This window comes from Kogia breviceps, chromosome 4 (assembly GCF_026419965.1).
Source record: "Kogia breviceps isolate mKogBre1 chromosome 4, mKogBre1 haplotype 1, whole genome shotgun sequence".
NCBI lineage: Eukaryota > Metazoa > Chordata > Mammalia > Artiodactyla > Physeteridae > Kogia > Kogia breviceps.
The window spans coordinates 81,503,958-81,519,433 of NC_081313.1; the positions used below are offsets into that span (position 1 = coordinate 81,503,958).

At 35.0% G+C, this 15,476-nt stretch overlaps 1 protein-coding gene across 2 annotated transcripts in view; it reads right to left on the bottom strand.

The window, feature by feature from the left end:
* Positions 1-15,476, bottom strand: part of ST8SIA4 (ST8 alpha-N-acetyl-neuraminide alpha-2,8-sialyltransferase 4) — a 109,059-nt gene that overhangs the window by 35,369 nt on the left and 58,214 nt on the right. The window contains exon 5 of one of the 2 annotated variants that reach the window (XM_067031385.1): positions 11,554-11,629. The exons of the other annotated variant lie outside the window; for it this stretch is intronic. Within the exon in view, the coding sequence (XP_066887486.1) occupies positions 11,560-11,629 (70 nt within the window). The 3' untranslated portion in view covers positions 11,554-11,559. The remainder of the gene's footprint in view (positions 1-11,553; positions 11,630-15,476) is intronic. 2 annotated transcript variants of the gene reach the window in all.

The following is a 15,476-nucleotide window of genomic DNA, read 5'->3' on the forward strand; positions in this document are numbered from 1 at the left end:
GGATGTTGTGGTTGCCAAATAGTATTTCAGAAATAACATAGTAAAAGCCAATAGAGATTTACCAACAACTAATGCAGAGCTGTTTCACCTGCCAAGTTTAGAATAGACATATTTCCCCTTTTAGTATGCAGTAGACATATTTATCCATTATTAATATTCACCAGAATGGAAAGATAAACATCAGTTAACTTCAAACCAAATTGATGGAGATATAGAAGTGAAGAGGAAGATAAACTCAGACATCTGGAGTATAGTACATTCTGACATCAGAGTAAGGCATAAGATGTAATTACTGGTCTCCTACTGGATATTGTTTTAGCCAAAGGTTTTATTTATGTCAATATATTTTATTAGATACACGTGCTCTTAATTTAAATAAACGAACAGAAAGAAGGGGAGGTTGCCAGGAGAGAGAGGGAATATCTGAAGAGAGAAATAAGCTTTTCTGCACAGCAAAGGGAAACCATAAACAAAGCAAAAAGACAACCTACAGAATGGGAGAAAACATTTGTGAACGATGCGACCAACAAGGCCTTAATTTCCAAAATACGTATACAAATAGCTCATACAACTCAACCACACACACACACACACACACACACACACACACACACACACACACACCAACCCAATCAAAAACTGGACAGAAGACCTAAATAGACATTTCTCCAAAGAAGAAATACAGATAGCCAATAGGCACATGAAAAGATACTCAACATCGTTAATTATTAGAGAAATGCAAATCAAAAGTACAATGAGGTACCGCCTCACACCGGTCAGAATGGCCATCATTAAAAACTCCACAAATAACAAATGCTGGAAAGGATGTGGTGAAAAAGGAACACTCTTACGCTCTTGGTGGGAATGTAAATTGGTACAGCAACTGTGGAAAACAGTATGAAGGTTCCTCAAAAAACTAAAAATAGAACTACCATATGATCCAGCAATCCCACTCCTGGGCATGTATCCAGACAAAACTCTAATCCAAAAAGATACATGCACCCCTATCTTCACAGCAGTACTATCTACAATAGCTAAGACATGGAAACAACCTAAATGTCCATCGACAGATGAATGGATAAAGAAGATGTGGTACATATATGCAATGTATATATAAAAAAGAATGAAATAATGCCATTTGCAGCAACATGGATGCAACTAGAGATCATTATACTAATGAAGTAAGTCAGAATGAGAAAGACAAATACCATATGTATCCCTTATATGTGGAGTCTAAAATATGACACAAATGAACCTATCTACAATACAGAAACAGACTCATGGAAATAGAGAGCAGACTTGTGGTTGCCAAGTGGAAGGGGGCTGGGAGAGGGATGGAGGGGGATGTTGGAGACAGCAGATGTAAGCTATTATATATGGAATGGATAAACAACAAGGTCCTACTGTATAGTACAGAGAACTATATTCAGTATTCTATGATAAACCATAGAATATTCTTTTCCATGATGGAAAATAATATAGGAAAAGAATGTATATATATGTATAACTGAATCACTTTGCTGTACAGCAGAAATTAACACAATATTGTAAATCAACTATACTTCAATAAAAAAAGAAATAAGCTTTTCTTAATTACCCAAAGGGTAATTTATTGAACCTGTTTTTCAGCGATGCATTAATTAGAGCCAAGCCTTGTTGAGCACTTATAATGTGTCAGGCACTAATCTCTATGCTTTACATATAACTCAAAAGATCCTCTCAGCAACCCTATGAAGTAGATATTAATAAGCCCATTTTACAGATCAGAAACCTAAAGCTTGATGAGCATGAAGAACTGGCCCAAAGTAAGACTTGGTAAGCTGTGGAACTGGGAAATAATAAATGATCTCCCTCCAGAGTCTGTGCCCTAAAAATTATGTTGAGCTGAATCTTAGTAATGCTATTAATTTGGCCACGCCATTTTTAGTTGGATGTTTTTAGTTACATGAATTCAATTTGAAATTAAAAAAATAAATTACTAAAAAGTAAAATGTGACTGAGGGTCCAATACTCCATGTTGTAATTTTCGTGGGCATTATTCTGAGATTAGTTATTAGGCATGTTGCATTAACTAATAAATATTGCAGAGAAGTAGAAATACTTCTAAAATCTAAAGTAGAAAAAAAGTTTAACATGCTTTTCTCAGTTAAATCGATGGTACTCCTTATTAAGTATAACCTGAAATTAAACAACTTTCACTTTTCTATGGCAAATGTTAAATCACAAGTTGACTTTTTTTTTTTTTTTTTGCGGTACGCGGGCCTCTCACTGTTGGGGCCTCTCCCTTTGCGAAGCACAGGCTCCGGACGCGCAGGCTCAGCGGCCATGGCTCACGAGCCCAGCAGCTCCGCGGCATGTGGGATCTTCCCAGACCGGGGCATGAACCCGTGTCCCCTACATTGGCAGGCGGACTCTCAACCACTGCGCCACCAGGGAAGCCCTCAAGTTGACTTCTTAACTTGTCAAAGTTATCATTCTCTATCTCTGAAGGGGACAAATAATTTTAGGAATAAAAAATAAACAATCAACTTGAATTGTGCATTATTAGAAAAAACATTTCTAAAAAGTATTTTATCATCTCTGGATTCTGTTTCTACTTAGATTTGGCAGAAATAACACTGATACTTGGGAAAGAATAAAATCCATCAGAGAAAATTGCTACTGTTCTGTGCTGACATTAAAATGGAATACTTTGGAGACCAACTTTCCAATTTCCAGGTAAAAACATTCCTATGTCAGTTATTATCACTATTGACTTTACTCACAGGAGCTCTAATGGAAGTTTAGGGAATTTTCTTGTTAGTGCTAAAAGACACACACACACACATACATACGTATACTCATTATACCTGAGGGAAATAAGAGGCCATTCTGATTATTAGCTCTACTTTCACTTGTAAAATCCGAGTCATTGTAAGTGTCAGAGGTACTTCGGGAGTCAATGCTGAATTGGTTTAGAAAGAAAGAAAGAAAAAAGATAGGACAGATATATGATAGATAGGTAGATACATAGATAGATACATAGATAGATACATAGATATATGATAGACAGGTAGGTAGGTAGTAGATAGATTCCTGCAGCTTTATTTTCTATATTTTCTTCAAATTTGGGGAGAACCCATAAAACAAAATCATAAGCCAATTTATATCTTAGTCTTTTGCACCCATTTCTATACCAAATTCTGTCTTGAGGATAATTCTAAAATATTAAAACACAGGAAATTTTACTTTTATGTTCTTTTTTTTTTTTTTCACTGCTCACCCCAGACTCAAAGTCCTAACCTTCTCCAAACCACTGGGAAAAAGAGATGATTTCCTTTATGTGATAGGTAAAAAACTATAAATAACAGAAGATAGAGCTCAACAACTGTGCCAAGTGATTCTCCCAGCACAACACACTCACATACATACAAACACGTGTGCGCACACACATGTTCTTCCAGTTTGCCAGTGTTCTCACAGACAAAATAAAATAAATGGTGTTCACAGGTCCTGTAAGCAGCAGGAACCTTTCACTAGGATTTAATTGTTCAAATCCAAAACTTATTTTTCTTGCTTTTCCTAAATCAAATACTATATTTGCTGTTTCTTATTGCTTCTCTCAATCAGGTAAGACAATTAATGGAAACAAATGGCACAGATTTGCTGTCTGTAACACTTACTGGCTCTGTGGCATTGGACAAGCCATCTCCCAGCACCAGCGGTGAAATATTGTAGATGCGATGGTTACAATGGACCGACATTCAACCATGGAATGAATTTAAGAGATTTTAGATGCAACATCCACTATACTATTTTGCCTGTACAGCTCTATAAAATCAGTTTTCTTGACAAAAATCATCCTCCTCAATTATAAGATTAAAACTGCTAAAAAACAGAGTAATGATGAATTCTGTATGATCTCAAGTATTGCTGTAAAAGGTTTGGTTCTACTCTTTGCTGAGATGCTTTTTTATGGAATAAGGAGGAAACAATATTTCAGTTTCTTAACCTAAAACATCTCGGAAATAAATAACTAGGAGTTATAGTAAAATGTAGAGTAAATGAAATATTTTTCCTATAAATCTGAACTGCTACTTTGCACACATACTCTTTTTCTATTTAGAAATGAATCTTATTCTGTAATAACAATTAATTCAAGTAGTTCAATAGAAAACTCCATTAGAGTTCTGGAATATCTAGTACCTAATATAGAATTGGATGCACATTAACACACACATATATACAAATGTGTAAATATATAAATTTGTTATAGTATTTTAATCATGTTATCAAGTATTAAAACTTATTTGTTTTATTTATAACATTTTTACCAAAAATTATTTTTTCTTCCTATATTTTTAGTTATGACCAAAGGAAATGACAATAAAATTTTACTTTCTCAGATAGGTTATTGTCATTTTTACATATTATTTTTGTTTTTAGGTTATGTCATTAAGAAATCAAAATTTTCCAATTATGTAAGTAAACATATTTCTTACCTGTGAGTATCAATGTCAAAGCTACCAAGTTTCTAGGATAAAATGGAAAATTTTAACTCTTGTCAAAATGCTTTCAAGCTTTTATAATAGAGAAATTAGAACATAAGAATTTTGCCATATCATAACTATCATTAGTAAGATTAGTTCTTACATTTTAGAAAAAAGAACAATATGTAGGTAAATAATAAGTTTTGAGTACATATTCATTTCTGAGAAACATCATAAAATTGAATGCCATTCAAAGCATTTAGCCAGGCCAAACTCAATAGCAGGGAGAAGAATTTGAGTACTTTTTCTTTAGTCAATAACATTCAGAGACTCCACTTTAGAAATTATAAGTGATCCATTATGCATGCTTATATTTGATTAGAATAATAAACCAAAGAGATGAATTATATAAAAGTGATTGATTTTTCTTTTATATATATCAGTGCTGTCAGTGCATCTGTATTAGCTGATCTAAACAATGATGACAGATACAATAAAAAGAAAATATTCTACTAAGTGAGATAGACATTCCTGATAGAAAGGATTTTGTTTAGTAAGCATGTATTGCTAATGGCCTGAATTTCTCTGTAATATACACAAGATTCTCCTTGAATAATACAAGTATTCTGGTTTGCTGGAGGTGGCTCTTAATGATTCACAAGAGCCATTGCTAAATTTTCTTGAATTTTATGAGCTGGTTGATGTCTCATAAGCAGCCTGAAATTGGACATGGTGGGAGTGGTTACACTATGGAAATCAGCAAATGCTATAATCCAGGTTTGTCTGTTTTCCTAGAGAGCTGATTATTAAACATTTATTAGCACACACTACCTGAAAAGAACCTCTATTGGTGAAATGCTGAGTAATTTTCTGCAACTATTCCACAACTAGTTTCTTAAGATAGTGAAAAGAACATGACATTTGGTATTGAAAGATGGATGTTTGAGACTAAGCTACTGTATGTACAGTCTCAGTAAGTCACTTAACTTGCCCAAATATGAATTAATGTCATTATTTTTAGTGAGACCTTTGATTAGATGATATACAAAGTTTTCTCCAGTTCTAAGACTGTCTGAATCAATTGCTATATATGTTTATACCTCATTCTCCTCCCCAAGAGTAGAACAATCAAACTAATGGTTAAGAGCTGGATAAAGCAGAGAATCAAGATAAGTTAATTAGGGTAATTGTCAGGATGGAAGAAACAAAGGGGTGTGTGTCTGGTGAAGACTGGATAACAACGCCTAGACACAGAAGACAGGACAACTCAGCTCTGGCTCACAGTCATCTTAAAGAAATGAAGGTCCAGTATTGCCAGATCTTCTGATATTTAAAGAATCAACAGAGGGCTTCCCTGGTGGCGCAGTGGTTGAGAGTCCGCCTGCCGATACAGGGAATACGGGTTTGTGCCTCAGTGCGGGAAGATCCCACATGCCGCGGAGCGGCTGGGCCCGTGAGCCATGGCCGCTGAGCCTGCGCGTCCGGAGCCTGTGCTCCGCAACGGGAGGGGCCACAACAGTGAGGGGCCCGCGTACGGCAAAAAAAAAAAAAAAAAAAAAAAAAAAACAATAGAAATTGAAATTTTTATTTGAAAGCTCATGGATCTTAAATATTAGCAAAAAAATTCATTTAAAAATATCTGTGTTGGGCTTCCCTGGTGGCGCAGTGGTTGAGAGTCCGCCTGCCGATAGGGGGGACACGGGTTCGTGCCCCGGTCCGGGAAGATCCCGCGTGCCGTGCAGCGGCTGGGCCCGTGAGCCATGGCAACTGAGCCTGTGCTCCGCAACGGGAGAGGCCGCAATAGTGAGAGGCCCGCATACCACAAAAAAAAAAAAAAAAAAAAAAAATCTGTGTTGTTAAACAAGTCAGTGGACTGGTCAGTCATCAGTTTGATATCCCTATTCCATAATCAGGAAGAGGTACAGAAACAGCAATAGGGTGTTTCTACAAGAGAAATGAAAGAAATCAAGTATTTTAATGAAAACCAACATTATATTACTTATACCACTAACAGAGATGAGTGCCAAGTAGACGCCGAAAACAATATATTTAAAAGACTCTGTCTTGACCAGAAATAATATCTAAATTATACTTTTCTCATTCCAGTCCAAACATTAGTACCTGATTATGTTGGGAATACTACAGGGAGCACTAGAGCAAAAAACCTGTTAAATTAAATACTAAAATAAAACAGTATAACAAGTTGTTTGCTTATTTACCTATAAGAATGCAATTAGTTTAATCTGAATTTAAAATAAAGACTTGAGTCCAGAGATTCAAGTCTAAGTCATCAACATTGTAGCTAGTTAGAATATATTCTCTGGTACTTTTCTCAGGTATATCTTCATGAACATTTGCTTTGTATGGACTAATAAACATGTAGGATAGAAAACATAATTATCACTAGGTAATTTCAGCAAATTGTGAAACAATGTCATCCACATTAAGCTTCCCAGCAAAACTATTTAAACTATGTTGACAAAGCTAGCTCTTAAAACAGATTTTTTATTCCTATAGCCTTTCACCAACTTACAATGTGTAAGAATTGATATTTAGTTATAACACAAATTTCACTGGTTCTCTGGACAAATAATTTTAAAGTTCCTTATGGTATTTCAAATTTCACTTAAAATAAAATATTTCAAATTTAGATGGTTTGAGTTTTACAAATAATATGGCACACCATCAATCAATTTTCTAGAAGAGATCTTGATTTTGCTCTGCAGATGTCAGCTGAAAGCCTGAGCAGATAAATGAACTTAAATTTAATGAAATGCTCCAGAACCCTCCTATAAGATTTGTGTTACCTCTTTTGGAATTGGAAAAAAATTGGAATTCTATATTAGAATTACTTAAAAACTTGTGCCTGAAGTTTGGGGTATAAATCCTTAGCTAGACACACAGTTTATTTGGTTGTTTCCTCTTCTTGTCTATGAAAAATAATTTTATTTTATCTCTGGCCAGGAAACACAGGCCAGAAACAGTAGAAGATCTGTGATAACATAAACAGGAATGAATTCACTTTCTGAATATCATTTTGGTAAAGAGTACAAAGCTACATAAATAGGTTTTATTATATTGAAAAATCATACATCCAAAAGGAATGATAAAATGGCACAAATATTATCATACTAATATAAAGCTACACTTTTCTATAGAGATATGGGTGGAAAGTGAGCCACTGGCATCAGCAATTCTGGCTCTGCTACTATCTGCATGTCTAGTCTTGGATCAGACTGGCTCTCAATAGCCTGCTTTGTAAAATAAGGGGTTTAGCTCAATTACGTCGAAGGGTCACTACAGTCTCTTCAAGATACATTAATTAGCTATGCATAACATATTTATATATTTAAAAAATTATATCCTTTAAATATTTTCACTACACCTCGAATCTTTTTTTAACTATTCCTGATCCTGAACTTTATATTATATATGGTTTTATCAGTGAGACAAAGCAAAATTTTCTGATGTGTGAAATGACAATCTTCAATGCTTTTCAAATGGGTTAAAATTTTCTAAGCAGTTATGAACTTCCTTGCACCTTTTATTTTAACATTTTCATATATTTTCTACTTATTTTAGGGAGGAATATAGTGCTATTTTAAAAGAAATCCCAAGCAAAGAATATAGTTGCTTGATGAACATACATAAATACATGGCGATTTTAGAGGTTCCTTTAGGGTTAAAGATGGGGGATTTTCAAAGAAACTACAAAACTTGTTTTCAATGTATTACCACAACGAAATGAAGAACAAGCTATGAAAATGTTCCCTAACATCATCAACCATCAGCTTGTTTAGAAAGTCCCCAGTCAAACCTAAGTGTTAAAAGGTTCAGAACACTGAGTGAGGAAGCCAAATTCCCCAAGCAGTTCATTTCATCGTGAGTCACAAGGCTTGTGCAATGCAGTCATTTCCTAGCACACTAACTGCTGGAGAGGAAACTGCATGTCTCCATCATCTCCTGGCCAGTCAGGGCAGCATCACATTTGAACAGTCTGGTCTGCCTTTCAGTCTCCTTCTCAGAAAGCCTATGCTTGCTCTTGTGACTTTCCTGTCCCCAGGTTTCTTAAGGATAAAAGAAAGCCAGTCTCCAAAGTTTTCCTATTATATAGATCCAAAATAATAAAGTGAAAGAAAATAGTGGTGTGTCACCTTTTTTCCTTTATTTTTTTGTAATTGTTTCTTCCTCTTCTATTCTCCAGTAAATCCCTGCCATCCACCTAATCTATTTGCAGTCCCAGTATGCCTCTTCCTCATCATATTCAGTGTCTCACATGCTGTGAAAAATCCAAGGACTTAGTTCCTGTGCACACCAAGTAAAATGAGAAAACCAGAACAAGGGAAATGTCAAACCCACCATATATCATGGTGGACAAAGAAGAGAGATTCATAAATCCATCTGAATAAAATTTTGTTCTGTTACCTTGAATTATTTCTAAACAGGTTACTCATTTTAGTAGTTGTATACCTGTTTCCTTTTATCACCTTCCATCCCTTTCTAGAATAAATTTTAGCATGTGGAATCACTGTTCAGATCTTGAAGCTTTTTGTAAATTGGGATTCTGATGAATAGTCTTTTAATTAAAAATCAAGCCATAAGGTATCGAAGTCATTCTGTTTAGTTCTTTCAAAAGAGGACTATTATGCAGTATTTAGCTATGATACAATTAGAGAACAGGCACTGCTGTGAGTTCTTGGTCTATACCCCTAGCTAACCTTTAACACAGCTTGGAAACTCTTTTGTGCATCTCTGCTCAGTGATCCCACTCAGCTCATATATCCCACTGGAGATATTCCAAGCATTTGCCAAATCCCTTGGGCTAGCATTTCCAAATTACCTTGTCTCTTCCTTATATGAATCTCTGGATTACGAAGGAGGGGATTCCATCGCTTGAGGAAGCCCATGGTTTTGTTACTTTCTCTGCAGCTTCAGACCTAGCCCAGCTCCTGGCACAGAATGCATCTATAAGTGTTGAAGGGGTGAACATGCAGAAACACATCTATTCATATTTTCCAAATGTGGAATTATGAAATTTAAAGTATTTTGCCACTTCAGTATAAACTTTTTAATGAAAAACTTTGTATTTCATTTTTTTGTGCACTCTGATAGGAATGCCATGCTTTCTGCATTACTAAAATATTTGTATGAAACATATTCTGTGTTAATTATTTCCCATAAAATAATTAGCTTACTAAGTTGGAAACTGACAACAATACTGTTGTAGGCATCTGTTCTAGGGAAAAAAGAGAGACAATATTTGCCAGCTGAATAAACTACAAAATGTGCTTAGCAGCACTGATTCTGCCTAGAAGTTACTTTTATTAATGGAGACCTGCTGACGGATTATAAGACTACAACACCGTGAATTCACAAAGTATCAATTTCTTTTTTGTTAATGGTGAATACCAAGAAGCAAAAACAAACATGAGAGTTTTGGGAAAGTGCCCATATTCCACCCCAACACTGTTCCTTTAATTTTTATTATTTTAAAATAGATGCTGTCAAATATTATGACTGTATAATTTTCCCAAGCTCTACAGAGAAATAGCTATTTTAATGCAAGATCAGGTTGTCATACTGCAAAAATTTTATATATGGCTACAAAATAATTTCTGCAGAAAGTTTGCAGAATTCTCTTGAGAAGCGTAAGATGATCAATAGAATAAAATGCAAAATTATAACTTTAGCTGTAAGTAATAATTTTACTTTAAGTAAGATCCATTGGAGTAAAGGGAAAAAAATGAAGTTAAATTCTATTAGACTAAATCATCAAAAAATATTAGTAGTGTAATATAGAATCCCTTGCATTTTAGATCATGTAAGAATATCCAGATGTCACATGATTGTTTTAGCTATTTAATTTCATCAAAGTTTGAGACTGGCACAAATATCATTGGATATCTGAAACAAGGAAGCTCTAAATCTGAACTCAGTTGCTTGGTGCTACAGCTTTATTAATTCTGGCCAATTTCTTTGATCTTATTGCAAAGGCCAAGGAAACTCAGTCCATATAATTCATTCAGTGGAATCTATACAAGCTAAGTATCTAAGAATTCCTAATTACTTTATTGTACTATTACTTTATTACATTTTATTTTTTAAAGAAGAAGAAATGAATTCTCCCACTGATTTTGCTATCTCTAGAGTGACATCAAAGGGCAATATTTTCTTCAAAAGCATGCTTTCAATGAGTAATTAGAGACTAGGACAAGCAATATGACCCATATTTTCATTATGAAAACAATTTGGTGTTGACAATGAAAATGTATACTGCCTGAAATAAAACCTGTTTCTTTTTGGTAAGGAATTAATGATAAGATAGCAACTGCCTGCCCAATCTCTCTGCAACACATTTCATTCGACTGCCAACATGGCCACTGGATGACGGTTTGAGGATAAAAGTTAAAGCAAGGTAGGATTGAGTGATTGTAACTGAGTTCTTAATACACTAGTATTTGACTGATATTCTCTCCAGGAAACATTTAATCAGGGAATGTAGCTAAATAATACCACTGCTGTGGCAATGAGATCTTGTTCTGAAAACTCATATAAAAGCAAGAATACAGCAGGCATTTATCTAATACAGAGCAGTGACTTGTCACCTACAGTTTTTTGGTACTGACCTTATCTCAGAGACCTAGCTTCATGATCCAGCTGGATAAAGACGCACAGACAGGGTAAGAACAACATTAGCACAGAAATCAGCAGTACTGCTGCTCCCAATGTATATTCATTGGGCCTTTACGATTACTTTCTTTTAATCCCAACAACCTATTTGCCATTAAGTAAAAATTACTTATCAGTTATGTGTACCTTACTGCTTATCGAAGCTGCTCTCTCTCCTGAATATGTGAAGTTTAGGTGGCTATTTCTCATTGAGACAAAAATCTGTTCATATTGTACAGAAGTAGAGTCTTGAGGAATCAGGAATTTTTCATGGCATATACAAAAATTCTACCATATAGACGGAAACTTAATTTATGGACAAGGCGTAACAATGGTGTATTAAAAGGCTAAAGTTCTTAAGATATGATAAAAACAATCTGTTCTTAAGAACAGAGAAAATACTTTAGGATTTTACCTTCACTTAGGCCCATGAAGTGAGAGTCCCAGTGTAATACCACTTGGAGGAAAGGATTGTGACAATGAACACTGATCTGAAAAAATAAGTGTAAGAATTTTCAACTTATATAATGTGATTTGATTGGTTTTCAAAATAAACTACTGAACAATATTTCCCACATCTATCAACAAATATACATTGTGTTTAAATACAGTCTTCAGAAAACCATATTGAACCACGAATGCCCTACTTTCAAGGGAGAGCACACTCACTTATTAATACATAAAAAGGAACACCATTCAGCATATTAGTGGGGAACAAAGAATGGCCCTGGCTTTTTGGGATATGCATTGATGAGGACAAGCTGGCAGAGGTATCAGACTCAGATCACTGCCATGTGGTTTCTCTTCCTACCACTGAATATGGGTTGTTACTAGGGTTCTATGGTTTTGATTTTTCTCTTGTCTCTCTGAGCACTCTTCTTCACTTATTTCATCCATGAGGTGTGAAAATGTAAATGTCATTTCTGAGAAGTCAATCTCAGGTATCTGACTCCAACTGGAATCCGCAGGAAACAGAGCTTCCAGTCTGCCCCTGGCCTATGTGCTTTCCAATTCTTGGTTTGTATATAAACACAAAACCAGAAAGAATTGTTAAAGGGACTTTAAAAATAAAGTCAAAAGTCCTTATTCTTGTACAACATCCTTACTTATTCACCCAAATTTTTACATGATTTGGGGGTAAGGGTGAGAAGAGAGAAAAAGAAGAGGTGGCCTTTTCCTTGATCTCTTGCCAATAGGAATCATGGTGTGCCAGTGCACGGGCCTTTGAAATATGCAAAAGATGCTCTCAATAAGTTGTTTCCCACATGATAATTCTAGTGGTCAAGCCCCAAGTCTTTTGCCTTATTCTCTTTGTATACATTATTGTTACCTGGTGTCATTTCAAAGATCTATAGCCACAATTTGGAAGTTGTAGCTTGAGGCTGTGATCATGTGATCAATCATATGAGGAGCTAGAGTTAGCTGACTATGATCAAACAAATGGAAACACTTAACCTAAACTATTTCTTTTAAGCCAAACCACATCTAAATTACTCTGAGGAGCTAAGAAACTGTAAATTTTAAAAGATTTTTGGGATACCTGATTCAATAACAATTCCTCAGCAAACTTAGACTGTATCTAGTCATACACTCTGTTTAAAAATTTATTATTATATATTTGCCTTTTATTTTAAATTCACAACTAATTATTATTATTATTATTTATTTATTTTTTTTTTTGCAGTACGCGGGCCTCTCACCGTTGTGGCCTCTCCCGCTGCTGGGCACAGGCTCCGGACACGCAGGCTCAGCGGCCATGGTTCACGGGCCCAGCCGCTCTGCGGCACGTGGGATCTTCCCAGACCGGGGCACGAACCCTTGTCCCCTGCATCGGCAGGCGGATTCTCAACCACTGCGCCACCAGGGAAGCCCACAACTAATTATTTAAATGTATATAAGAAATCTCTGAATGTGGTCATTGCCAGATCACTTGGAATTAAATTACAATAGCTTTATGCAGATTAATTCAAGACATTCATATTGAATTCAATTCATGACATTTTGCATACTGATCAGTGTTACTCTTTTTCTTAAAGGTCAGAGAAACAAGGGAATTTCTAAAGTTATTTATGTACTTTCTACCACTCATTACAAGATTGGGTCTTGAGAGTAGAAAGGCAATAAAAGAACGAAAAGCATGTAATGAATACAATCCATGAAGTAAATTCATGAATTTTTCCTGTAGCTCTTAAATATAGCAGTATAAACCTTTGTTCTGAATACTAAATATCAGTATATGAATTTTAAAAAATGATGAAAATAAATTTCTTTCCTCGGCTAACATGTTTGAAATAACCATTTTCTTTAGAAAGCATCATAATAAATAAATAATAATAAATATATATATAGAGAGAGAGATTTTGAAAGATAATAATTGAATAACATTAAGTTATTAAATTATGGAACAAAGGCAATTTTCTCAGGTGGCCAGGATGAGTTTGTAGATGTTCAGTCTGGATGTTCCCAAGTGTCACACTTCATTATTATGATCCATTTACTTTTTAATTAGAACTTATATTTTCATTCTAACAACTTAGGTAGGTAAAATTTAGTAAGAATTGCTTTCACAGTGTTGTGAATACTGGGCACAAGTTGGTTCTTGATAAATACCAGTTGATTAATTAGTAAATTGCTGTAAAGACAAGTTATTCACATTCTATCCTCATTATTTGAGATTCAAGCCTTCTTACTGGCATGGTTTCCTTCTGTTTCAACATAAGCTGAATGGTTAATGTGATTTCCAGTGGTACTCAGATTTATATTAAAAAACCCTTTCCTCCCTTCTGCTGCTGCCTTGCTTCTTTGATTGCTCTCAATAACTAACCCTAAACCAAACTTCAAAGTCTTTTTCCAGCACAATTTTGCCCTTTTTTCATGACTCCATTCTCTACTCCCTTGCACCTGGGCCCCAGGCCCCACCATAACAAACACAGGGCTTTCTTACTTTTTCTTAGGTATATAAAAGGATGAATAAATCAACCTTTTCTCTCATGAAATATACAATATAAAAAGACAGAGAAAATAATAAAAAAAAAAATCATACATTATGATGACTGTTCTGTTTGAAACATACATCCCTTGTGAAGAGAATACAGAGAAAGGATATCCAGGTTAATTTCAGAGAAAGGAAGGAGAGTGAGGAACTGTATCCAACTGGAACTAACCTTTAAACTGAAGAAGTAGAAATGATCTAGGTAGAGAAGAGAAAAAAACACATACCAAGGAGAAACCCCAGGATATATCAATATCACTGAGTGCCATGAAGGCTTCCCCACTCCTCAGAAGACACTCTAAATACTTTGCAAAAGCTTTTCATCTCAGTGAGAGAGAACCAAGAATTGGGAAACATGTTGGCTAAGGGCAGCCTGACAGCTCTGTTTCCCACAGGGTCCTGTTTGGGCCATACACCTATGAATGACTTCTCAGATATAAGCCATTTATATTTTCATATTCCACAATGAAATATGAATGATGGGAGCTGCTAGAAAATAATACCATGACTCAAGGGTAACTAGATTAAGATATCAAGAAACACTGCAGTGCAGTAGGGTGGATATCAGAGTCCCCAGTGAGGGAAGAAATATTCCATCATGGAAATATCATGAGGTTTAAAATATCTATTAAGCAGTTTCTAGCTACTCAAAAGCATTAATGAAGGACACACGTTTTATAAAGAAGTATTACAGCTGTGTTGCTCATTAGTCAAAATGGAAACCATATGGAAATGTTTTTGGACTAAGACTAAATTTAAAACAAGTAAGCCATTTTCAGGAAGCATTTGGAGTGAAATCTCTCCATTTTCAAAGTTGTTTTTTAAAATTGCTTTTCCTTATGCAACTTTGAGTTGATTCAATACTCTAAAATAATCCACTTGAATAACAGAGGTAATTTACTCAAATTTCCTGAAGTCTACTAATGGTCTGTTTCAGCTTATATTTTTACCAGGGATTCTACTGGAAGCCTGGTCTGATTCAACTTCTTCTGCAAGTACATGCCATTCATATGAATTTAGCCTGCAGAGGATCAACCTAATTTTATACAGCCTTTTATCTCTATACTCATTTAAAAGTGTCAGATTTTCACATCTGAAATATAAGTTCAGAAACTAAAGTCTGAGATACGGTATTTTTGTGTTAGTCTTAAAACTGGAATAAAAGTTGATGCTGGAAGATGTATGAAAATACAACCTGTTTATTTGTAAGAACCATATAGAAAATTATGCGCTGTAACAAAGAAACTAATGTGTGCTTCTTTTCTTTTAATAGAAAAGTATACTTGACCAATGAAATATTTTACAACAGACTGACAGCTAAACAGATAGGAGGTGAGCTAGAGATG